At 42.0% G+C, this 24,831-nt stretch overlaps 1 protein-coding gene across 1 annotated transcript; it reads right to left on the bottom strand.

Moving 5' to 3' along the window:
- Positions 1–464: 464 nt before the first annotated feature.
- ppl (periplakin) lies at positions 465–24,401 on the bottom strand. The gene is made up of 22 exons (XM_083931950.1): positions 24,141–24,401; positions 18,877–18,976; positions 17,300–17,454; positions 16,243–16,363; positions 15,825–15,950; positions 15,231–15,272; positions 14,148–14,309; positions 13,897–14,004; positions 12,938–13,033; positions 12,712–12,834; positions 12,461–12,607; positions 10,164–10,315; positions 9,959–10,065; positions 8,641–8,798; positions 7,503–7,681; positions 7,067–7,205; positions 5,564–5,757; positions 5,257–5,407; positions 5,054–5,137; positions 4,832–4,948; positions 3,685–3,777; positions 465–3,592 (listed from the first exon to the last, which is right to left on the bottom strand). Exons 1-22 carry the CDS (start codon positions 24,188–24,190, stop codon positions 920–922), a joined length of 5,277 nt encoding a protein of 1,758 aa, XP_083788076.1. The 5' UTR covers positions 24,191–24,401; the 3' UTR covers positions 465–919.
- Between the last annotated feature and the right edge of the window lie 430 nt (positions 24,402–24,831).

Here is a 24,831-nt window from a genome sequence, read left to right as displayed (position 1 = left end):
TCCCTAGGGAGGCGCCCAGGGTTCATCCTTACTAGATGCCCGAACCACCTCAACTGGCTCCTTTCAATCTATGATGTTTCATCTAAGGTTGTCAGAAGTATCAATACCTCTGTCATTTTCAATACAATGTTTCAGAACAATACAATATTCACATTTGATCGCATCGAAAGTACCAAAGCTACAATAAAAGCGGATCTACAGTCAGGTTTTCAACCCAAGGTCTCACATTTAAAACAACAAGGAAGAAGTGTGTGTTCAGTGACATTTCTGAACCAGCACTGTGTAGGTTGTTAAAACATGGGGAAGAAGGAAGGACTTTTGTTCTTTTTCCTGTGGTATCGAAAGATGTATCCAGTATCGTGTCATTTTGCTAATATTTTACTGAAGTTCAAGATTCTGGTATCCTGACACCATTAGTTTCATTATGATAAGATTAAACACAAGAAATTCAGACAGTTTTTCCAGTTTGATTTGACTTTTATTGAAGCTTACAGAGCACACACCAGTTACAGTAAACCTGGGAAACCCCCGCAAATAAATGAAACATTTAGTATTCAAATTAATTTTAATGACAACATATATAATAATGGTATACAGATATTTTCTCTACCCTCGTACCCAGTGTAAGAAATTAAAGCTCAGGTGAGAAAACTCTTCCTACAAGATAAAATGTTATGTAGATGGCTGTAATTATGGTAATATCATATATATTTGTGCAAGTACCACAAAACTAAATATGCATAAGCAAATAAATACATAGTGCATTTAGGAATCATAGATACAGTAATGCCAAGTCACCATAGTATTAGAGTCGGAATGGAAGTACGTAAAACACAAGGTGATTGTTAAACAGCAGAGATAAAACAGAAGAAATCTTGTAGAAAAAAATTTAAAATGCGCTTTCTTAGCATGTTTGCATTCACTTGGACTTGCCCGACACCATTACACCAAACTCCTGGATGGAAATCTCTTTGTTTATGTACTGCTGAAGCTGGCGATTTGTGATGTGCCCGAGACGCAACGCATCGTCGATGGAGAACTTTTTCCCTGATTTTCTGTCGTGAAGAACTGAGGATTCTCCTTTGGGGCCCTTGACTGTGATCTCCTCCCAGTCGCACTCCTGGCTCTGCAGGTTGACAAACATCTTCCAGTCAATCAGCCCTAGTTTGTAGGCCTCCTCTGGTCGCATCTCTTTGCCTGAATCCGGGTCGATGACCACTATAGACCTGCGGAGATGACTCTCTCTCTGTTCCTTCTTCATTCTCACTGCTACCAGGTTCTTTTGAAGCTTCTCGATCTCGTCATCCTTCTGGGTGGTTATGCCTCTGAGCTCTGCTAGTTCCCTCTGTAGTGAATCAAGCCTCAACTCCAGGTTCTTTCCATCCTCCCTTGGTGCAGACTCGGTGATAAGCCGAGTCTCTTTGCTGGTGATATCGATCTCGGACCGAAGCTTGCGGATCTCGTTCTGCAGCCTCTGGTTTTCTTGCTGCAGACGGCCACTTTCATCACGGATGTATACCAGTTCTTTAGAAGATTTGGTGTTTGAGAACTCCATGTCGGAGAACCTGGAAGTGAGGCTGGACATTTCCTGGTCAAGTTCTCTCCTTCTCCTTTTCTCTTCTTCCAGAGTCCTCCTTAGGTTCTCAATCTCAATCTCAGCCTCTGGATCCTTTTCAACTTGGACTTTCTCAGTGCGGACAACTCTTTCCTTCACATCCATCTTCTCCAGGGTGATCTGCTGCTGGATGAGAATATTCAACTCTTTCTCGAGTAGAGTGCGTTTGTGCCTCTCTTCATCAAGCTGTAGTCTGAGGATGGAGTGTTCCTTCTCCTGTTGGGGATCCTGCTGCAGGACTACCTTCTGTTTGACAGTCACCTTCTCGCGGTTCTCTTTGTCGCGGATCTCCAGCTCATTAAGTCTGACCCGAAGCCTTTGGATCTCCAATTCTGCCTCCCGCCTGGCCCTGCGCTCGCGCTCTATTTCTTCCAGTTGCAGGTCCAGGTCAGTCTTCTTTCTCTGCAGTTGGTAGAGCTCAGTTTTCAGGCTCTCCTTTTGTCTCTGCTCATTGTTGATGTTATGTAAGAAGGTATCACACTCCGATCTAAGGAGAGCATCTTCTTCGACCTTGACCACTTCTTGCTGGACAAACTTCTCACGGACCTGAGACAGATCTATTTTCCTCAGTCTGATCTTTTCTTCTTGGGCTGACCGTTCTCTCTCAAGGTCAAGCCGTTTCTTCTGTTCTTCAGCCAGTCTCCTTTTGAGAATCTCAATTTCCTCCTTGGTCTTGGGGTCCTCTCTGTACTGCAACACTTCATTTACCACCTCTTTAGTTTGCACCTGGGGTTTGGTATCCTTCCATCTTTGAATTTCATCACGAAGTTGGTGGGTTTCCATCTCACATTTCTCAATCTGGTGGGTTTTATCTACGATTTCATTGCGAAGTCTCTCCAGTTCTCTTTCAGTCTGTGGATCTGTCTTGTATTTGATGACTTCTTTGATGATCTCTTTGACCTCCACTTGAGGTCCTCTGTTCCTCAGCATGGTATGCTCATCGTGCAGGGACCGAAGCTGGATCTCTGAATCTTTATAGCGCCTCTGTTGCTCTACAAGTTCAAGACGGAGATTGGCCACCTCATTCTCAGCCTTGGGGTCAGGGCGGACGATCTCCCGCACCTTCTCCTGAATAACAACCTTGGACTTCTCCTCCTCTAGGCTGGAAATTTTCCTCTGAAGGTCAACCTTTTCTCGCTGTGATGATCTTCGTTTGTTCTTCTCTTCTTCATACTGCCTTCTGATGTTTTCTACCTCCCTTTCAAAGGCAACATCTTTCTCTACTTTCAATACCTCTTTGATGGAAATCTTCTCCTCTGCCATTGCCTTCTCCTTTTCCATCCTTCGGAGCTTCTCCTGAAGAAATTGCAGTTCATCCTCCAGATGCTTCCTGCCATCCATTGCCTTCTGCTTCCTGTCAAGGAGCACCCGATATTCTGTTTCAAGTTGGGGATCATTCTGGACTTTGATCACTTCCTCTTCAGTGATCACCTCCTGTTCCCTGTTTTTCTCTTCAGCTAGGAGTACAACCTGCTTTTGTATCTGAATCAGCTCGTTGTCTTTCCCCAACTTTTGCCTTCTTAGTTCATCCAGATCCTCCCGTAGCTTGCGTAGCTCCTCCTCCTGACCACGATCTCGTTCTATACGCAGGACTTCCTTGACCGTGTATTGCTGTGCACCTTCTTTGACCTCCGTCTCAAGGCCACGCAGCTTCAACTTTAGAACCTCAAGGTCATTCTCATGGACATGGGTAGTGCGACGCTCTTCTGAGAGTTTCTGCTGGACCTTATGGACTTCTTCATCAAGCTGGGGGTCAGGAACCTTTTTGATTAGCTCCTTCTTGACAATTGTATCCTGGGGCTTCTGTCCTTCAAGGGCATAGATGTCAGTCTGGATAAGCTCAATTTCTCTCTCTAACTGCTCCCTCCTTTGGATCTCATCTTCCAGCTGCTTCCTGACTCTCCAGGGCTCTTCTCCTGAGGCAGAGGAGTGGACTGACTGGACATTTGTAGACTGGATCAAAGAGGTCTCAGGTTGCTGTAGAGGGGAAATCATTATTATTGTTGTTTTAGTACTAATATGATTATTATCATTATGAATATCATGATCATCATGTGATAATATTTCACCTGGTTGAGAAGACTTTGGGCGAACTCCAGATTCTGAAGCCTTTGCTTGTTCACAGCGTTCACCTCACCAAACTTAGCCTCAATAGCAGATTCCTGTAAACATTGAAATAACATGATATGAAAATCAAATACAGTTAATCCTTCAAATAGTAAATAGTGGTTGGCGTAAATATGGATTATATCTATTCCTACTACTAGCTTAGCATTTTGAGCAAACATTAATAGATCTTATTTTAATTTATCAGTTTTTTTAAATAGAATTTGTGCATCTTTCACAGATTATGGAACAGGTGGAAGCACCTCTTGCCCATTCAAAATAAAACTGTAAATAAAAATCAATTATGTCCACAGAGGTGGTGACATGCCAAAAATCGCAGTTTGTCAAAGGTCCACTAGGGGCAGGTTTCATAATAGAGCAATTTCTCATTGACCCCCAAACCATTCTAGTCTGTATGTTTAGGTCACATCTCCATGACAACACTGAGGGGGTGAATTATTTTGTACCAGGCTAGTATTTATTTTATTGGAGGTTGAAGTTTAGGAGTACATACAGTCTATGAGCATGGGACTGTGTTGAATATATCTCATAGAGCATAAACACTGGCTGCCTGCACTTCACTCCCGGAGCCGGTGTATTTTCCACTAGAGACTGACAAGGGAGTTCCTGCACTTGACTCTGACCTCCCGTGTCAGTCTCTACCCTCTAAAAGATCCTGTTCCCATCAGCCAGATGGACGTACCCCCCCCCCCCCCCCCTAGCATCACATGCTCTTTTTTCGGTAAGAGGAAATGAAATGAGTCAAAATCTGATAAGATGGAGACTCCCACAGGCGAGTAAGATTGGATCAAGTTGAGAGAGCAGACCTCGAGGTAAATGCTACGTCGGTTTTGTTATACAGTCTATGGTGTTGGCTATTCTATGCTGAGAAAGAGCTAGCTCAGTTGTCTTTTACTTATAACATGCACATGCTTGAACAACCTTTGGAGAGAGATGTTATGACAGGCATGGATGAAGAAAACAGGGACAGGTTGTAAGCCTTTGTTGTGTACTTTAAAGCACTTGCTCATTTCGCTACAGTCACCCACAAAAGATGTTCTGACTGAATTGACAGTGACATGTCATGAGAGCTTGGCTGTTGTGCCTCACCTCTGCCTTGACTGTATGTGCAGGTGATTCCAGTCTGTTCCTCTTGTACGTCTGAGGTACAAGTCCATCCTCGATGTCCAGGATAGATCTGAACTTCTCAGTTTCATTCTCATAGTCCTACAAAGAAAATTTCATTAACCAGTCACTTAATCGGCATCTTATTGTATTCTATAAATTAAAAGGTAGTGAAGTGGTGGTAAAAATCAATGCAGAATAGCTTACTTTGACAGATTGCTGGTAAAGCTGTGCATTTTTGGATACGTTGTTCAAGTCAGACTCCTTTCTTGCAATATCAGAGAGCAAGTTCTGAAGAATACAGAGAGGTTGTTATAAGCAATTCCTACAGCACCACTGACAGAATATTTTTATACATCATCATATATGTCTATATGAGTATGGATCGCCATATTGCTCATCTTCCTCACCCTCTGATTCTTCAGCTTGGTCTCCACTGTTCTTGTGTCATCCGTTTCACGGGGCTCGTAGTTTGGGACACGAGACAGCCAGTTGTTCAGGTTGTCATAATCATTGCGGTAATTTTTATACGACATCTTGGCTCTCTGCAAGCTTTGAGACCTGCAACACACAACAAAAGTGATCATTATACCTCTTTGAATCTCATGTAGAGGTCTCTATGATAAGCGATTGTGTGATGTAATGCTCAGTTTTGCTTCTAATAACTATTGATGCACAGATCTAAGTGAACATCCCCTCCTTCTAGTGACCCCTCACCTGATGTCAGTCTGCCTGTTGAGGTTGTTGTAACGCTTGTTGAGCTTCTGGACGTCTGCCTCTTGCCTCTCAATGTCGGGGCAGTGCTCTTGGAATTTGGTGGCCATGTTGTCGCAGCTGCCTTTGGCCAAGCGCAGGTTCTGCTCCGTGTCAGCGATAACTGACCTCTTGGCCCTCAGGTCTGATGCAATATCCTAACAGAGTAGCAAGGCAGAATTAGTAAATATACATATGACTGTGTTCTTCAGGAAAGCATAATACAGGCAACACAATGATAAAATGAGACAGTGTGTGGAGGCTGTCTATATTTCAGAGTTGATTCTTTGCATCCAGCAGTTGCTAAATTTTGGTATGTGTCCAAATATTCCACTTTTCATATACTGCACATTTGGTAGCTTTTTATTTGTACTGTAGGCATAAGGGACACAACTGGACAAATTAGACTAAAGTGTCCCTGTTGGCGCAACACCAAGCCCCCACCACAGTGACTTCCTGGTTGATCCAATACGGAGGTGCCAAAAACTGCAGTTCTCAGAGTGTCCACTAGGGGCATGTTTCATAATAGAGCAGTTTCTTATTAACTCCCATGTTAAGCAGGTCGTTTTCACAGGATCATTAAACCTGTTTAAGACCTGGTACAAAAACACATTCTAGCCTGTATGTTTAGGTCATATCCCCATGACAACACTGAGGGGGGTAAATATTTTTTGTACTAGGCTAGTTTTTATTTTATTGGAGGTTAAAGTTTATGAATAATTAGGGGCGTGGCCGTTTAAGTGACAGCTAGCCGCTGGCCCTCACTTCTCCTCGGAGGTAAACGTCAGCCAGATGGATGTATCTCCCTCCCCCGGAAGTCACATACATGCCCTTTTTTGGTAAGAGGAAATGAGGTGGAGTCAAAGTCTGACAAGATGGTGACTCCCATAGGCGAGTACAATTGGATCAAGTTGAGAGAACGTTGTATGGGTATGCTACGTCCATTTTTTATACTGTCTATGCTCCAAACCTGTTGCCTAGCCCCAAGTGTTCTATGTGTCAATGAATTTGATCCAGCACAGCTTTATTTAGCATGCTCAATGATAAAGTTCTCAAGACTACATTTTGTCACAGGGACCCTCAAAAAACTAATTATTTAATGGTTTACTGAAAATTGCAAACTAATACATATTTCTGGTATGCTATTCTTGCTTTCTTGTAAAATGAGTATTAACATTCAGTATTGCTCCCCAAAATGCATTTAACACCAAACAAACATGTTGATGTTGAAATATGTTCCACATGAAACATTTCTTCCTTTTGCTTTTGTTGCTTAGTGTTTTGGAACATTACTGTCAACAAATGTTGCACAAATGTTGCATGTGTGTCCTAATGCGCATGCTGATCAGTACGTTGCTCCATAGCACTATTAGTGATCAGAAACCCCATGGTGGTATCGTTAATGGTCCATTTGTCAGTATGAGTGGAATATCATTGTAATGTGTGCCAAAGGGAGAGCCATCTTACTGCAAGTTCCCGCTGGGTTTTCTCGATTGAGGAGAGGTCAGATGGAGCAACCTCCTCCCTGGCCAGCTTGTTCTCATATGTGGACAGTAAAGTCTTTCCATTTTGCAGGGAAGTCTCTAGCTGGTTGGAATTCTTCAGTCTAAAACAAAGGTAAGTGCAGTTAGCAGGTGAGTAGAAATGCATATAATTCAACATTTTGTTTCTTGTTTCTGAATTACTTTACTAATTGTGTCTTGTCTTTGTCTTGTCTAGTCTACGCATGGGGTAGTGAGAAACGAAATTTTGATTCCTTGTATGTCTTTTTTCATGTGAAGAATTGACAATAAAGCAATTTTAAAAGCAATTAGGGAATAGAAAAACTTGAGTAATACTGCTCTCACAACCATCACAACTACCACAGAAGATAGGACACTGGGATACAGAACAAGCTCCATACTTCTCCTGAGAGCCCTGAAGAAGCTGCTCGATCTTGGTGTACTTCTTGTTGGCTTCATCCACCTTGCTGTGAAGTTGAGGAGCACTGGCACTACTTGGGTTTGAGGCCAAGAAGCTCCTTGCTTCCTGCACCTTAGACGACTTCTCTGGTTCAATCTTACTGACAGCATCAGCGATGTCCTGAAGGGAAATATCTCAGTCGGTGAGTTGAAGAATTCACAAATATTCACTTTAATCTTTACAACGTTAAGAAAATCAGAGGATCTCTATGAGATGCAGCTGCTGTGATTTTTCTGCACTCTCAATGGTGCTCTCACATCTGAGCTACTGCATCACCAGCTGGTCTGTGTCGGGTTCCACTGCCCTGAAACCAGTTGAGATTCTGTACAAAAAGGCACTCGAAGCTCTAGATAAAAAAAAAACGTTCTCTTATCATCATTGCAACATCTTAGAGAAATATAACTTACTGAGTTTTAATATTTTTTGTAAATTTTCCTCCATATGCTTAATTTATAAAGTACTACATAGCCTGGCGCCACCACCACTTCAGGAGTTTATTAAATACAGACAGACTCGGATTACCAGAGCTGTTGTAAACAGGGACCGTGAGGTTCCTTTCATCAAAACCTCCTCCCGCCATGATGCACTATCGATTTAAGGTAGTGCGTTATAGAACACACTACCCCCTACTATAAAGGAATGTCCCACTCTGTCCAGCTTTACGAGCCAAGTAAAGGTGTGGCTTAAAGCTAACCAAACGTGCAACCACCCCTAATTGTATGCTACCATACTAGCCCAGTAGAGTGTATTAATGAATTGTGTCTTTGTTTAAACTTTTACTAATGACTTGTTATGTTGTTCTTTGCCTCTCTTTGTATTTCTCTCTGCTTTTTAAAGCAAATTTCAATATTGTATATTTTTTGTCATTTGTTTTTCTCTCGTAACATAAACCTGCCTAATGGACTACAGATAGAAATTAGCCCTAAGGATGCAATCAGGCACATTTACGTGTACTGTTGTATATGTTCATTAACGTGCATTGTCCAGAAATGATAAAAAAAGAAATACTTTTCAGTTAAATTTAGAGACGTGTGAAACAGCATTTGAGTCCAGCAACAGAATGAAGTGGAAGTCATTACCCTCATATCCTGCAGGCGGTCAGAGCTGTCCTGCAGTGGCCTGTTCTGCTCCAGTGGTGGACGCACTCGAGCATAAATGCCCTTCTCCTGTTTGTCCAGGTCACTGACGACTTTGTCCAGACCGGCCATCAGCTGCCGGCACTGCTGCTCCTGCTTGTCTGAGGTCACAGGCAATCACACACAGCACGGTGAGCTTATCTGGCTTCATTTGCTTTTCAGTTGCACAAAGGGACAGCTCTGGTAGGCTGTGACACTGATGCACTGTACTTTACAAAGTAATCCCTAGAATCTGGGAATACAATGTCATCCCTACAGCAAGGTGTCATGGTGTATGCTGTGCTAAACTACTGGCTATGTCCATGTTGTTGACTATATTAGCTAACTGGGATAGTAGCCCATGGACTAGGCACCCACACTAGTTGATTTGGTGGTGTGTGTGTGTGTGTGTGTGTGTGTGTGTGTGTGTGTTTATAAATTATTCTTTATAGATTTGTATAGTTCTCTGTCTGATGCAAAATGTAACTGTTATCTGAAATATCATATTGCCCCAATCTGATTTAGCACATATGAACCATATAAATACAGTGTCAAATTAAATAAAGGAACTAGATCTTGACAGAGGGACCCTCTTCAAGAGAGAACCACAAGATCAAATAATAATGCTTTATCCAGCTTCAGGACCTTATGTCAAAGGTTGAATATGTAGAATCTTTATTAAAAGCTACATAAAAAAAGAATAATAATACACCCACGTTGCGTTTTGAGGGGGTACAAATAGAAAGTATTTCCATAAAAAAATATTTAAAACATTTTTTTGACGGGTTTGACAATGACTTTCTGTCCCGTTCTGTTTCCATAGTAGCAGCCAATAGCGGCCGGCATGGCAGGTTGCCAGGGTTGTCTGTTGTTGCTGCTACAGAAACAATGAATCATTTTGAGTTGAAATACGTTAAATGCCGTTGTAAAATTATTCATTAGTCCAAATTAGTGGTTACCCTGTATGATTCATCACTTGACATGGAGCAGGCTGATCGCTTGAAACACTTGGCAACAAACCTGGCAACCGGACTGCTCAAAATATTTGTTGTTGTTACGACTACGACCTAGAGACACTAGATGGAGGTGTTCTGCTCATTCTCCATATTCAACCTTTAATGCATAGTGTGCCTTGGTAGGGCATATTCCAATAATATCAAATACAAATTACACATAATCAAACTTTCATAAACCAACTCCCAGTGGCTATATTAACTCATCACTACAATGTAATAAAGTTTCCTTAAAGCTTAAGTACAGTAGAATTAGACGTGTTCTGTACCCATAGATGCATTCCCACTGGCCCTCTTCAGCTCATCGAAGCGTTTCTGCAGAGTTGCGTTGCTGCTTGCCATCTTCTGCTTGACGGCTTTTTGCTGACTGGCCAGGCTGCAAGCGCACAGTATAAAAGAACTGTTAATTCTGCACTGGAATAAAATAAAATGGAGTTTGTCATCTAGTGAATGTTGTCATTCAAACACACTCACTTGTCAGAGATGGCCACTGCCTCTGGGTCGGTGGGGGGGACCATGAAGCAGACGGCCGGGGCAGTGAATTGATGTCCAGCTGCATCCTTCACGTCCCATTTGGTCCCGTTGTTCCGGAGCAGAGTGTACCTCTCCCCGCGCAAAATCTGCCCCTGTACACATCCAACAAGTGCAATCTGTCATCTTCTGCTGCGCCACAAGCATAGTTTCGTCGGACACATATTCATTAAAACATTGGTGACTGAGAGAAATAAGGGGCTTTTGTTTATTTTTTTGTGGGCCACAAAGTGTTCAATATTAAATATACTGTATTAATGAAATAATTAATTAATAAATTAATAAAACGAATGAATCATGAAATAAATAATCACATGAATTGACTGAGTAAAATAAATGAATGAACCAATAAAAACATGTGAAATAATGTATTTATACATACTGAACTTGAACTTTGGACTTAATAGTCTACTGTATATTTATTGCGGTGGCACACGCCTGTCTCCATACGGTAGAGGGTAAAAAGATGGCCCTCCATACACTGAATGTCATTTTTAAAAGCAGTGTTTTGATCGCGTCTCTCCAAAGAGACAAAGACTCCCAAACCTGACCAAATATGTAGACAAATCCGGGGAAGTACTGTAACTGAACAAGCCGCCATTACTGCGTGAACCTTTTCTACTTTTTACCTGTACTTTTTATGCAGCCTTACTTTTGACAACAATGTCTAGAAAGTCGGGAAGAACCTGTGCAATTCTCTACTGCTCCAACAGCAGTGGGAAACTTTAACTTTGGAAAAAAAACTGAAGCGAACTACACAAACGCTCACCTCATGAAGAGTACTTGTGATTATTTACCTCCATCACTGATTAAGTCAGATACTTCACGTTTAGATAGTGGTCATTAGGTTGCCCTAGTTAGAGCATCTTACATTATATTTCACAATAACACCATATTGAGTTAATTTACTCTGTGTGACCACGGCAGCATTGACAGAGGAGTCTAATGTGAGCTAGCTAAGCAGTGTTAGCTTAGCTGACATTACTTTTTCACTGTGTTATCTCATGCTGTTCACTGTGAGATTCACGAGTGTGAACCAAAACTGAGCACGCTGGTGGGATCAAAGTCACCTCTGTTAATATTCTTGATCCACTTCTGGCGAACATTTTGGTCCTCTGCACGCCCAGGGAGTCGACCCTACGGCCTCAGACAGGGACACTCTTCATGAGGTAAAGGTTTGTGTAATTCGCATTCAGTTTTTGCCGCTAGATGGCGAAACACACAAATGGCTCACCGGATTTGTCTATTGGCGATAAGGTTGTTGAATATCCGGATAATGATATTACTTGTGATAACAGATATTAAAGTGTACTTAGTTCTACTTTTCTGCTACTGAAAACAGAAAGCACCATTTAAAAAAGAATGATAGTTACATTTTAAAATGCTGCACGAGCTGATATGACTGTGACGATAAAAAAACTATTTATTGTGCAGCCCTAGCCCTAAATCCCAGGACATTGCAGTGCTGTTGATTTAAAGTAGGATCAATTCAGAAGAAACCCTAAAAAAGGATTACTAGGTTCTAGGACATGGAGGTTTACATCTGCTAGTGACCTTATGGGTTTTGTACTGCACATGATGGCCAATAATGAACACCTGAAATCTGAGGTTAAGAGACAACCTGCTACACCTAAGCTCTATAGGCTCTTCAGCTGAAGCGCAGACTTCTTCAAATCCCCTGTGTTCTGATCCTCAGGGGTTTTAAAAAAGGTTCTCAGAGTCTTAGCCCGGGCTCCCTTCTGAAGGGATTTGAATACATTACACCACAAATGTTAAAGGAAAAGCAAAGGGAGAGTTTAGTCATGCACTCTTAGAGAAGAGAACATCCTGGGATTAGAGCACTGAGCCACTGACAGTGAAAAAATGACATAAAATGAAGATAAGACGGACTGTTCTGAGTTGAAATGGGGTCACCGCAGCACAGAATGCTCATTAGATGATACAGATAAACAAACCAACCGTTCTACCTGCTGTTAAACTGTGTTTAAACTATGACTTAACCTAATCTTAGTGTAAACTAATCATTGTTGGTGCAACACTCATCAGTGTGCTACAATGGCCTGAACTCTATTTCAGAAGCATGAAACACTGACGATGAAGAATCATACTTCCAGCAAAGCACTGAACACTGTGTCTAACCTTTTTGGTTTCTCACGTTTAAAAAATGAGCAACAAATGCCAAGTAATAGCAGCTACAGTCCAAAATGATTAGCATAAGCTTTTAATAACACACTACATACGTCATCTGTGTCAAACTCGCACAGAGCCTCAATGGGCAGCAGCTTCTGGGGGGTCTCCCGGCGGTACTGCAGAGGCAAAACCTGCAGGCTGCGCTTCTGAAGAGCCTTGACGCGTTCATCAAAGTGGTCCATGGCCTTGGATTGGTCCTACAAACACACACACACAAACACACACACACACAGCAGCATATTTTATAGTGTTGTAGAAGCAGTCAGTGGTAGCCTACTGTGAGCTGTAAAGAAATACTCACGTCCAGCTCCCTGATCAGACCCTCCATCTGATACACGTCTTTGAACTCTGGGTTGTACTTCTGGTTGACCTCCGTATCCATCCGCTTCAGCAGGTCCTGAGTGTCACGCGCTTCCTTGTGGTACTGGACACACACAGACACTGGTGAGCTTTACCTGTTTAAATGTGTACCTGTGTTTGAAATGTGTACGTTTCTGCAAGTTCTTTTCTGTCCTCTTGCGTCTAACCTTGTGGTACTCATCCATGTGTTTGAGGTGGTTTTCCTCACAGATGAGCAGGTTCAGGTACTCCTTCCAGTCAGCGTGGACTGCCTCCATGTGAGCCTGACAAACAACAAAGTGTGAGCATGTAGTAAGTACAAATGAAGTGATTAAAGCAGTGAATGGACATTTGGATTAGTCCAACAGGAAGCATGTATTGGGAGAAAAGAATAGGCTCTAGGATAGATCCCTGGGGCACCCCAAGGGCATGGGTTCAGATCCCAGGGGGGACATACCCCCCCCCCCCCCCCCCCCCCCCCCATTTCTGGAAAACCTGAAGTGTCCCCCCAACAAAATATCCTAAATTATTCAAAATTGAACAAATGTATTTTCAGACTTCACATGTTAGATTCACATGTTAGATTCACATCTAAAAAGAAATGATTGAAATTGTGGAAAAAATAATGTTTGACTGCACATCCATCTCTGCTCTCCACTACAACACAAATGAACAGCCGTTTCTTACACAGATGCTGATGATCAGCAGGCTTTAAAAAAGGGCTTCATATTTTCATATTCTTCCATATCAGTTAATCATTCAAAAAGTAGTCCCATACACTGGGAGAAAGGGAAGATGGTGAGAAGGAACAGTGTGAGTAGACTTTACATGCCCTAGACCCTTAAAACTATGATTTCCTAATGTAACAGTGAAGTAAGCAGTGATGTGCTGTTGGCTGTTTAGTACTAGGAGGTAAGGTAAGAATGATTCCATGTGCAGTACTTTTTGAACCTCTACGAAGTTGTGATTCATGGTGCAATGGTATGAGTTACACACAGACAAAAGAAAAAAAAATACTTTTGTGCCCCCCCTAATCCTGACATCAGATCTGCACCCCTGCCCAGGGTCAGTATGCTAAGTAAGCACAGGTACACATGCAGCAGAGAAAAAGTATTCACATGAACTGAGTAGAGGAATGAGCCTGTACCTCGATGACGTTCTTCCCTGGATGATCGGACGCACACAGCTTCTCTCCATCGTCATTCAGTTTGGTGACGGTGGCCTCCTTGGACTCCAGACATTTACTGATGAAGTTCTGTTGGAGCAAGACAGATGTGCTGAGTAAACTGGGGAGAATATTTTTTTTTTATTTCTTAGTGTCCATCCTTGGTGTCCATCTGTATGGAGTATGGAGCTTGTTTTTATGCATGGCCTATGCCTATCCCTCAGCTACTCTACCTCATATTGCCTCTGGCGAGAGGTGTAGTCCAGGTTGGTGTCGCTCCAGTCGTAGTTGACCCTTTCCTCAGCCTGCTGGTCCATCCAGTACAGCTCATTGGTGCAGCGCTGCATGTAGTCACGCAGGGACAGCAGGTTTCTCTGACGAGTGCTGGAATTGGCCTAACACGAGGAAGGAAAAACTTTAACCGAAATTTCAAACATGTTGACTTGAATTCACTGGAAGCTGTATTACTATTTTAATTTATTTCATAAAAGTATATTTTGTTTTAGTTAAAGTAAAAGTAACTCAAGCACGTTGAATTTAACATTTTTTTCAAGGTTTAAAAAGCTGCTTATTGTCACCTTAAAGCCCCTAGGCATAGACTCCTAATGCTATATATCATCTTTCAAATGATTGTAATGACAATTGTTTTTGTTTAAAACACTATGTTTATAATACATGTGACTAATATGTTATGTGCTCAAAAGATTTGCAAATGTTGAATTAACGCGAAACGTTTGTTTAGTCAATTTGTCGGGCTGCTAGCCTGAAGCAGCTACAGACTAGCAAACAATAATAACAACTATTACATCGTCACACTGAACCTGGATGACTTTTATAAACTACATTGGAGCTGTTTTTACTGATAAATTTAACCATTTAAATTTAAGGTTTACCGTTGAGGAAACCGCCGACATTTATCTATTATTTTCTTGTGTTTAACAAATCCAGTAAAACCCAGTATGTCTGTGGCACTTTAAAATAAAATGCGTGCCTTTAGTGTTCTGAATAAATGCAATGACAATTTTATTCAAATGTAAAAACGTTGACACTGGCAGGTGAGGACACATTAGGTGTGTACTCATTATGATACAATACTGAAGACGCAGCAGAAACTCCCCAAAGGGCTTAAGGCCTGCTGGTGATGGGAGATGGAACAGGTCATTATAGAAAGCTGCCTACAGCCTCAGGTTATGCTGATTATAATGACACACACTGGTGCACGAGGACCGATATATCACTTAGGAACACACAAAGTACACACACACCCCTGTGGGCTTAGAGAGTGAATGATTGTTGTGGGTGCGTTAGTTATTTACCAGTAGTTTGTTGTACTTCATCTGGAGGCCACTGACATATTCCTGCAGAAAGAGAGACAACAGGATAAGTGAGAACAATGGTTCAGTGTCGTTTGTGGTTGTTTTAGTGTGTGTTTGCTAATGCTATGTTGTTAGCATGACGGGGGGTCATCCCTATGTTCCTGAAAAGGGTCCTATGTACCCAGGTCGCATAAACCTCTGCCTTCGCTGATTTAATTCAGCATTTTGTCTGGGTTAGGGGGTTGTTAGGGTCTTCATAGGCCTATTTGCCGTGGAAATTCAATACTATTTGTGGAAAAAATAACAGACCGGGGACATAGGACCCTCTCTGTGAAAAGCGGTCACATGCAAAGCGGGGAACATAGGACCCAGGGAACATACACTCATGACAATATTTTATCAAGACTCTGATAACTAACTGAAACATATAAAATTCGATCCAAACTATATTTTTTAATGAACTGACACAGTGATTATCACTGCAAATGAAACTCAAACCTGCTAACGATGAAATATCAAAATGAAGTATCACTATGAAATTTTAAAAATGTATCCTGACATCGTTCTGTTCTCCTTCCGGTTTTCTGTTCGTACCTTGTCTCCGCTGGTGGAGATGTGAGGAGCCAGAGCCTCCACCTCGCTGTGGAAGATGTTGTGTTCCTCCACCTCGTTCTCCACGGACGGCAGGTCCTGGCCAAAGCCCTTGTTGTTCAGGTTGTCCTGTGCAGGGAGACAAAACAACACACTTAGGTCCAACACACAGTGACAGTTTGGCAAAAACAGTTTCAGCAAAAAATTGATGATTAGAAGAAAACACATTAGGAACATTGGTGAGGGTACAGATGATTGACCTAACAAGATCAAAATGTATTTTTTACAATTTGCTTTAGTCCTTCTCTACAGTATACAATCATATAGTAGATATGAACGACTTATAAGAGTGAAGCTCACAGAGGTTTATGTCCGGCCCACTGTGGCAGCCAGTGTGTGTGTGTTCAGTGATGCTTCCTACCAGTTTCTCATCCATCATGTTTCCCCAGTTGATGGTGGGAACCCCCTCAGTGCGGGTCAGGTGGTAGATACGGTCATGGTCGTCCTTCAGTTTCATCACTTTCTCACGCAGCTGCTTCATGCTGAATACACACACGCGCGCACACACACACACACACACACACACACACACACGCACACACGCACACACACAAACACGCAGTATGTCAATATAACTAGGTGTGTAAGTAAGACATGTTTCTATCTGAACTTTTATTTGGACCAAAACTTCCATGAGCTCCTCTAATCATAATATATAACAATGTAAATTCTCATAGCTGTAGCTGCACTAGCTACATATATATATATATATATTATAGTTGTGACATCACAACGGTACAGAAGTCCTGATGGCTCGTTTAAAGACACAGTTTCTAAATACAGGCTGTGTGCATTTCTCTGTGAATTGAGCGTTTTGATACTTTCACAGTGTTTAAACCTTAATCCTAGAACATGAAATGGAAATCTCACGTTTCACAATATGGGACGTCTAACATCGAGGAATATAGGAAATATTGTTGTAGGCTACAGGAAATTTCACCTCCCCTAAATGTTTTTTTTACTTTTTACTCCAAATGCCTCTATTTTTATGGTTTTTTCCCCCGTTTCTGTTAAGCTATAATCAATGAAGTTGAACATTTCATGCAAATTTTTGCATTTAATGTGTGAGAAGGGAGGGATGTTGCCCACTGAGCAACGACTGGGTTTTTAATATGAAACATCTGTGCAGGAAGTGAAGAGTTTCATCAATGATAGCTAAAAAGCAATTGAAAAAAATTGCATAATGAAGGAATTAGAGATAAATAGCAAATGAAAAGAGCATTTCTGTTAAGAGGAGATCAACAGAGAGCAGCAGGGTGGTGTGTGTGTCAAGGCACTGTAGCTGCAATGATGGAATAAGTGTTCTCAAAGTATACACTATACCAAATGTATCAAGACAAGCGGTTAAATATGGAGGAAGTCATACATTTCTATTAACCGGAAACAGAGTACTACAGCTGCGTGAGAGCACTACTCACTCCTTTTCTATCATCTCAGCCTGTGGGTGCTGGAGGCGCTTGGCATTGACGGCATCCTCATCAAGGCCAGTGAGCAGCTCCAGAGAGCTGAGGATTCTCTTTTTGGAGTCCTCCTGATACAGGGGCTGCTTCCCCTCATTGATCTTACTCACATCCTGCAGAAAAAAAACATATTGGATGTAAGAATCAGGTGCACTTAGACAAACATTGATTCAGGGGGGGGGGGGGGGGGAGACATGCAGCAAAGGGCCGCAGGTCGGAGTCGAACCCACGGCCGCTGCCTCGGGGGCCTTCAGCCTCCTTACATGGGGAGACTGCTCCATGTAAGGAGCAGTCGCCCAATACCCCATCTTCGGGCCACTATTTAATGTGATGTGTTTAAAGTTGTACTCCATTAGATTTGAGATACCTTGTTTCTACCGGCCTCTGTGGCGATAAGGTGTAATTGCAGGCAAGCCTGTTCTTTCAGAGCCTCCATCTTGTCACCTGGTCACTGTGTGACACTGATGTGTTTTTTTTCTCTTTTGTAAACTTTACTGAAACACATCCACCTCTATACTTACAGTCACTCCCCTATATGTCCCCTCTTGAATCCATACACATTAGGGATCGACCGCTATGGATTTTTTTAGGGCTGATGCCGATATTTTTTTCATCAGCCTTAGCCGATGACCGATAGGGACTGCCGATTTTCTTGAGCCGATGTAAATCTGAAAATCATGCCGCGGAAAAACTATCAGCAAACGCAGCAGCCCGTATCAGCCGATACGATAAACCTAAAAAACGCAGATATCGGCCGATAGTATAACTTATACACACTGACATGTTCCTATTACACTTCTGCCCTTACTACAAGCCTGACACAGAAGTTGGAATATCGGATTTCTGATTACAAGTGAACGCAGCATAACTGTTAGTGACGATCTGGTCCGGCCGACCAACCGCTGTCAGCAGCGTCACTAACACGGCGGCTTATTCACATCCAGCCCTGGAATGTCTCCACAGACACACAGATTGTATTACTCAGCAAAAAGGCAACAAGTGCTTTCATTAGTGGGTCATTATGATCAATCACCACTGTTTTTACTCACTCTGTGATAGAGAGTGACTTAAAAAGCAATTAAATAGATGGAAATCCTACGGAGTACAACTTTAAGTAAACATGCACAGCAGTAGAATACACACATAAAGTGAAGCACACTTTAGTTTTGTGTTCTTCCTTCATGTTTAGTTCCTTTAGAAAATATAAAAGGTTGTTTTTATGATAAGGGGTTGACAACTGTTTGTCTGCAGGAAACCAAGAGCCACTGGGATAGTGTTTCAGATTGACTGGCATGGGAGGAGTTGGAGGAAGGTACTTATGTTGGTATTTGCAAAAGGGCACATTAAATATTTAAGACATGTAATCATATTTGCTGTGATTTATAGTTGAAGGCATTTCTATTCAACACTACAGCACTAGTTGAACTCTGTTTGTTCTATTATCTAAAATAGGTTTTTGTTATTATTATTTCTAAAAAGTTTTTAATTTAACTGGAAAATCCTCTTTGTATGTGTCAGTTGATACCATATTGTACCTTGTTGAGGTTCTGCTCAATGTCGTAGCAGCTCTTCTCCACTTTATCGGCATTCTTCTGCAGCTTGTCGATCAGAACGCTGAGTTCTGTGGACGGAGCCCTGGAAGACAAACACAGAGGTGAGTGGGGAAACTGTCTGTAATATCGCCTGCTTCCCACCCTAACTATCATCAGAGGCGTCAATACTGTATTTAATCATAAAAAACGCCCATGAGTTGCAGCCCAACCACATACAAGGATTTTAGAGCCAGCACTTGTGTTAAAAGTGTTTTTTTCCTGCGGATGGTGCTAAAGGCATGGGGTCATTTAAATCAAAAGGTTTGATTCATTTGATTCATTTCCACTCTGTCGCACCACGCTTCAGTCAGTGTTTCTGTAGCTCAGACAACTCCAACAGAGTGATGCATCTTCTCATCGTCACATCAGTTTCAAGACTTGTGTTTCAGATAAAGTAGGCTCAACTGGTATGTCTATGTTTAAGATATATATTTAATCAAAATGTATGTAAATATAGGTCAATCACACTTGGCATTGGCAGATATCCAGTGTTAAAGTTAAAGGATCGGGATATCTCTTAAATGTTTCATGTTTCATGGACAAACCAAACTGAAATACTGTATATTACAACTCTTTGACCTGCTGCTGGATGTATAATTTACTTATACTGATCTAAAACTACATAATCTGTACATGAGGTCTGTTTCAACATACAGGTAGTTTGTCCCAGTCTACTGCATGACATCATATTACTACAACTGCATAGCTCTGAGCTAGTTTTATAGCTTTTAATGACTCAATGAGCCATAATCGGACTGCTCCTCAGGGATCTTCATATCAAGAAGATGACTCACGGCTTCTTCCTGAGAATCATAACATACACCAGTGCCATAACTCGCCTAACATTACGTAACTGAAAACATAGGAATTCATCTGTGCGCAGCTGCCATGCTGTCAAAAAACAACCATCAGTTGGTCAGTGGCACAGTGGTTAGAGCAGTCGATGTTGAGGGTTCAACTCCGACCTGCGGCCCTTTGCTGCATGTCTCCCCCTCTCTCTCATCCCATTTTCTGTCTGTCCTCTATAATAAAAAGGCTTGAAAACCGCAAAAAAATTAATTGCAGATTTGCATGACAGTCCATGTAAGGACGCTGACAGGACACAGGCAGGTTTAAAACGCTCAGATGACATCGTTCCTTAAAGGAAAGAAAACCAACTCGGATTTCCGCCTCATATCATCACACATGTGGTCCAATGCCTGTGACAGTTATCACTCACTGTAACGTTTGCCAAAGGGCACGTTCAAGAGCCTGTGTGAAGCACGGTATCACTCAAAGTGTGGAGTGTTAATACAGAGGCAACCACGTGTTAGATCCCCTTCACGGCCGTCTTTATGTATTTCTTTACCTGACAACTTCAATGGCAGTTTGGCACTAGAGTTTGACTGATATCTGAGCACGGTCAATTTCATTGGCTGATTTTAAGATATGGCGTCTGCGTATGTGGACTTGAGTCAGGAATATCTGTAACATGTCCATGGTGGAGCAAATTAATCTTCAAATATTTTGCTAATCGATGAAATGGTTTGGGTCATTTTTTAAGAATAAATCCCCTCAAAAGTATTTAATTTAAGCTAGTTAACTGTATATTTTCTGGTTTCTTTACTCCTCTATGACAGTTAACTGCATACTGGACAAAACAAGACATCTGAGGGCCCCGTCTGGGTCTTTAAGAAAACAACATTTTTCAGCATTTTCTGAAATGTTACACACCAAAAAACTAACTGAATAATAGAGAAAGCCATCGACAGATACATTGACAATGAAAATAATTAGTTGCAGCCGTAGTTTGTCATTCAAGAACAGTGTCTCCATTTCACAATTTGTCCACCAGAGAGCACTGACATGTTTATTTTTACGCTGTAACCCCTTTAAAAAAGATACCAGTAGATGTAATGTTACAGATCACCATAACCTAAGCAAATATGAGCCTATACTCATTGTCTTCAAAATGTCACTTTCTTGTGTGTGTGTGTGTGTGTATGTGTGCGTGTGTGCGTGTGTGTGTGTGTGTGTGTGTGTGTGTGTCTGTGTGTGTGTGTGTGTGTGTGTGTGTGTGTGTGCCGGTGACAGACACAGTGCACAAACTGTCCATGTCTGTCAATTCAAATCCACCATCCATCCCCTCACGCACACGCACATGCACATCCACACCCATTCACCATTTGCACATAAGTTATATAACGTGAACTGAACGCACACTGGACACTGTTTCCAATCTCAGCCCCCCTGCTGGGTTTCAAATGAAATAATGATGGCAAGTTTGAACTGGTATAAAGAGTTCTGCAGCAGACGCCAGCGGTTTGTCTGTAAAGGCCCATCCAAATGAAAACACCCGGAGGGGCGTTTCTGTCACGTTAACACAAGCTCATGCTAAGCACGTACAGTTTTCTCCTCTCACTGAAACCTTGAGAGACAACATGTCTCCTAAATCACATGTATTTGGACTGCTATTACAAGACTTTATACATGAGGGCAAAAGAAATGTCATTTAATTGTTAAACGCAAGGTAGAAACACAGTTGCAAATACTATTTCCTTGCATGTTTTTAAATGATCAGAACAGCTGTTTTTACAGAGCCAATTGATGACATTCAGCTATTATTGTTCCATAATTCAGAACAGACGAAACCTAACCCTGCCTTTGTCTTTTGAGTGTTAAGCAGTCCCACCGGACGCTAGCCTTATATTACATAACACTTTTCTTGATTCCTGGAAGACTACTTTTTAACTTCAATTCCAGGTTATGAAAGCGATGCTGCATCATTTCTACCTGCTCTGCTTTGTATTCTGTGCTCTAAACATGTTGCCAATAGTTTCCAGGGAGGCTCACTGGCTCTTATTTACTGTTTTGAGTGTGGTAATGTTGGTTCTGGGAAAAAAAACTGGCACTGGAGCATTAGCTTGAGAAACACTTCTCACATGTTTCCATAGGGAGAAGGTGAAATTAGAACCAGAAAGCTCCAGCAAGTCATAGTGGGTGTGGAGGGTTGCTGCTGTCAGTGAGCAAAACACGAGTCCTGCTCCGTCTCAGCTGCGTGCCTGCACTCCATCCATATGTTGCAAGTCTAGATATGGGTGGGTACTGAGACAGTGGGGCCCTGGGCCTCATATTGTGGTTGTTTAGTGTCTCTTTGTGGTTGCTTTATATCTCGCTGTAGTCATTTTGCATCTCTTTCTGGACATTTTGCCTCTCTTTGGGAATCCATTTGCCTGTTTTATCTCTATTTGTAGTCACTTTTTGTCACTTTGTGGTTGTTTTGCACCTCTTTGAAGTCACTTTTTGTCACTTTGTGGTTGTTTTGCACCTCTTTGTAGTCACTTTTTGTCACTTTGTGGTTGTGTTGCGCCTCTTTGTCATCACTCTATTTCTCTTTGTGGTTGTTTTGCGCCTCTGTGATGTAATTTTACCTGTCTTTGTGATTGTTTTACCTCTCTTTGTAGTCATTTTATGTCCATTTCCAGTCAGCCTGTGCCCAGCATGCCAATTCCATCCATGTCTATATAAGGAGAGTAAGTGTATTCCAAAACATACAGTGTCTCCTTGATTCCTATTGTATCCTTTCTCTTACCCAACTTTTGATAAACAGAAACGTTGTAACAAGCCTAAACTAGCATCTCATCTTATTGTTGTTTGGATAAAACCGTAGGCCCTAATCTCCAGCTCTCTCAGCTTTGGCGATCTCACCACCTTTGGATCTCATGCTTTGACTTGTCACACTGACAGCTTTGCCAGAAATCGTAGCTTTCATGCACCAACTGAACACTGCATAAGAATAGCAGCATTCAGGGAATGAAGAGGGTGGAGCTGCATTATTAGGATTCCACTACTGTCTGTTGGTGGTTATCAGGGCGCAGAAGTTGTTCAGCAGTGATTACAATATTGACTCATCTTTACTATGGCATCCTCATTATCTCACTGCGTGATGAGTAGAAACCAATACACGATTGATTTGGTTGGATCTTATATTTGTTTTCATATGTTCTATTGTGCAAGTTTCTATTGTATACTATGTCTCTTGACTTTTGCACTGCATTCATTTATGTGCAAACCTACTTGGCAATACAGGTGTTTCTGACTCTTTTTAAATAAATAAGAGGCCAGTGTGGAGCAAAGCACAAGGTATCACGGCGGAAGATAGAACATTCCTTTTTTCTTGACGGTGGGTGTGACACTTGGAGGAACACACCTTGCACTGGAGATAACCATTTGAAAAACAGATTACGTCGATCTTTTGATTCTCATACCACAGGGTGTTATTTTTGAGGCCCCTGGCCCCCCTAATACCTGCTGAGTGACGGTAAGCATTAAAGGCGTCCCTCCTTCCAGCGAGCTCGTGAGAGGACAAAGATATTTGGTGGGAATGAAAATGAGCAGCAGGGGGATAAGAATTTCATAAATCAACTGGGGCCTTTGCACTTCATCATTTCCAGGGTCTGATTCCACCTTCACTATTCAAACCCAGTGGGAATGGTGTCAGGGAATAGGGTTGGAGCAGCAGAGGGGGGAGAGGCTGCAAGCAACACAAGTCTTTCTAAGGAGGACAGCCAAATACTTATCAAACCAGTTACTACAACTTTACTGCTCCGCCTGTCAGCCACACCCTCACTGGAGTTAAAGCACACATTATGCAATATGTTCTACAACCTGTCATCTTACACACACGGACCCCAGCCCCATTTTTATCCACATAACATCCCAATAATTCACCGAGTGGATTGAAACATGCACCAGAAAGTTTGTACAGTTACACCTAACAAACTGGCACCTTTAGCTGTTTGGATGAAGCCAGTCAGTAGGGTACGCCCCGGTCTAATGGTGCATGTACAGCAGGCGCACCATACTCTATTAGAAAAGTACTAAATTAAGCTTACCACACCTGTACGCTGAATAAACACGGTTAATGTCAAACTTAAGGCGTTTTGAGAATAAACACTATGTGATGTTTAAATCGGCATGCATTTTACCCACCTAGTAAAGTCATATATTATATTTAATGTGTGTTTAAACATACTTTCAGGTGTTTTTTGATGGAAGAAATTCACGCCGAATTAATGCTAAAAGGGGGAAGTTACAGCCAGGTAACTTAAGTATTCAAGGTCACGTTTCTTTAAATGGCGTTTGGCGGTACAGTTAGGTAGAGTTAGCAGCTCGGAAGGATTCAAAACACAGTTGTAACATAGTTGTAAACTTAATGTCCTACTCACGTCGCTTTGGGCTGCGTGATAGCGGTGGACCTGGACTTCTTCTTGAACATGTTGGCAGGTCACCTGTCAGCGGCTTCCGACAAAAAACAATCCCAGCAGGACAGGTGAACCTCGGCTCCGTGTGAGTGCTCTGCTCGCTCCGCGCTGTGTCTGTGTGTGTGTGTGTGTGTGTGTGTGTGTGTGTGTCGGATATGTCCACAGCCTTCTCAATGTCACAGTGTCCACTCCCACACACACTGAACCAGCAGCACTGGAGTTATAATCACCTGGAACATTCACTTTTAGTTTTCACACCCAACCTGTGAATCCTGTCCTGTGTATTCAGCCAGACCCCGCCCACAGCTACACTCCACACACACACACACACACACACACACACACACACACACACACACACACACACACACACACACACACACACACACACCCAGGCTATAGGCTAAATAGCTTATTGAATGTAAATATGCAGTGGCCTATTAAAGTGATGTGTCTGAGAAATGTGGCTAAATACAAAATAAGATGTCCTCAATAGTCACTTATTTTGCACATTATTGTGGCACTAAATAAAAGCAAAACTATAAAGCAGGGTGTGACAACACATTTGTAACTAAGTGTCTGTTTGGTTTGTGCAGTTCATGTGTTATAGGTTGAACTGTAACAGCTTTACAGAGTGGCAGAGTGGGAGAAGGCT

Source organism: Echiichthys vipera (assembly GCF_963691815.1).
Source record: "Echiichthys vipera genome assembly, chromosome: 17".
Classification (NCBI taxonomy): Eukaryota; Metazoa; Chordata; class Actinopteri; order Perciformes; family Trachinidae; genus Echiichthys; species Echiichthys vipera.
The sequence above is the reverse complement of the archived record's forward strand: the minus strand, read 5'-3'. Positions and strand labels throughout refer to the sequence as shown.

Excerpts from the sequence above, each read along its gene's own strand:
- ppl (XM_083931950.1), bottom strand. The coding sequence starts at position 24,190 with ATGTTCAAGAAGAAGTCCAGGTCCACCGCTATCACGCAGCCCAAAGCG. Across the intron at positions 18,977-24,140 it reads ATCACGCAGCCCAAAGCGAC|GGCTCCGTCCACAGAACTCA; the intron begins GTGAGTAGGACA and ends TTTGTCTTCCAG. Across the intron at positions 14,005-14,147 it reads CTCGCCAGAGGCAATATGAG|AACTTCATCAGTAAATGTCT; the intron begins GTAGAGTAGCTG and ends TTGCTCCAACAG.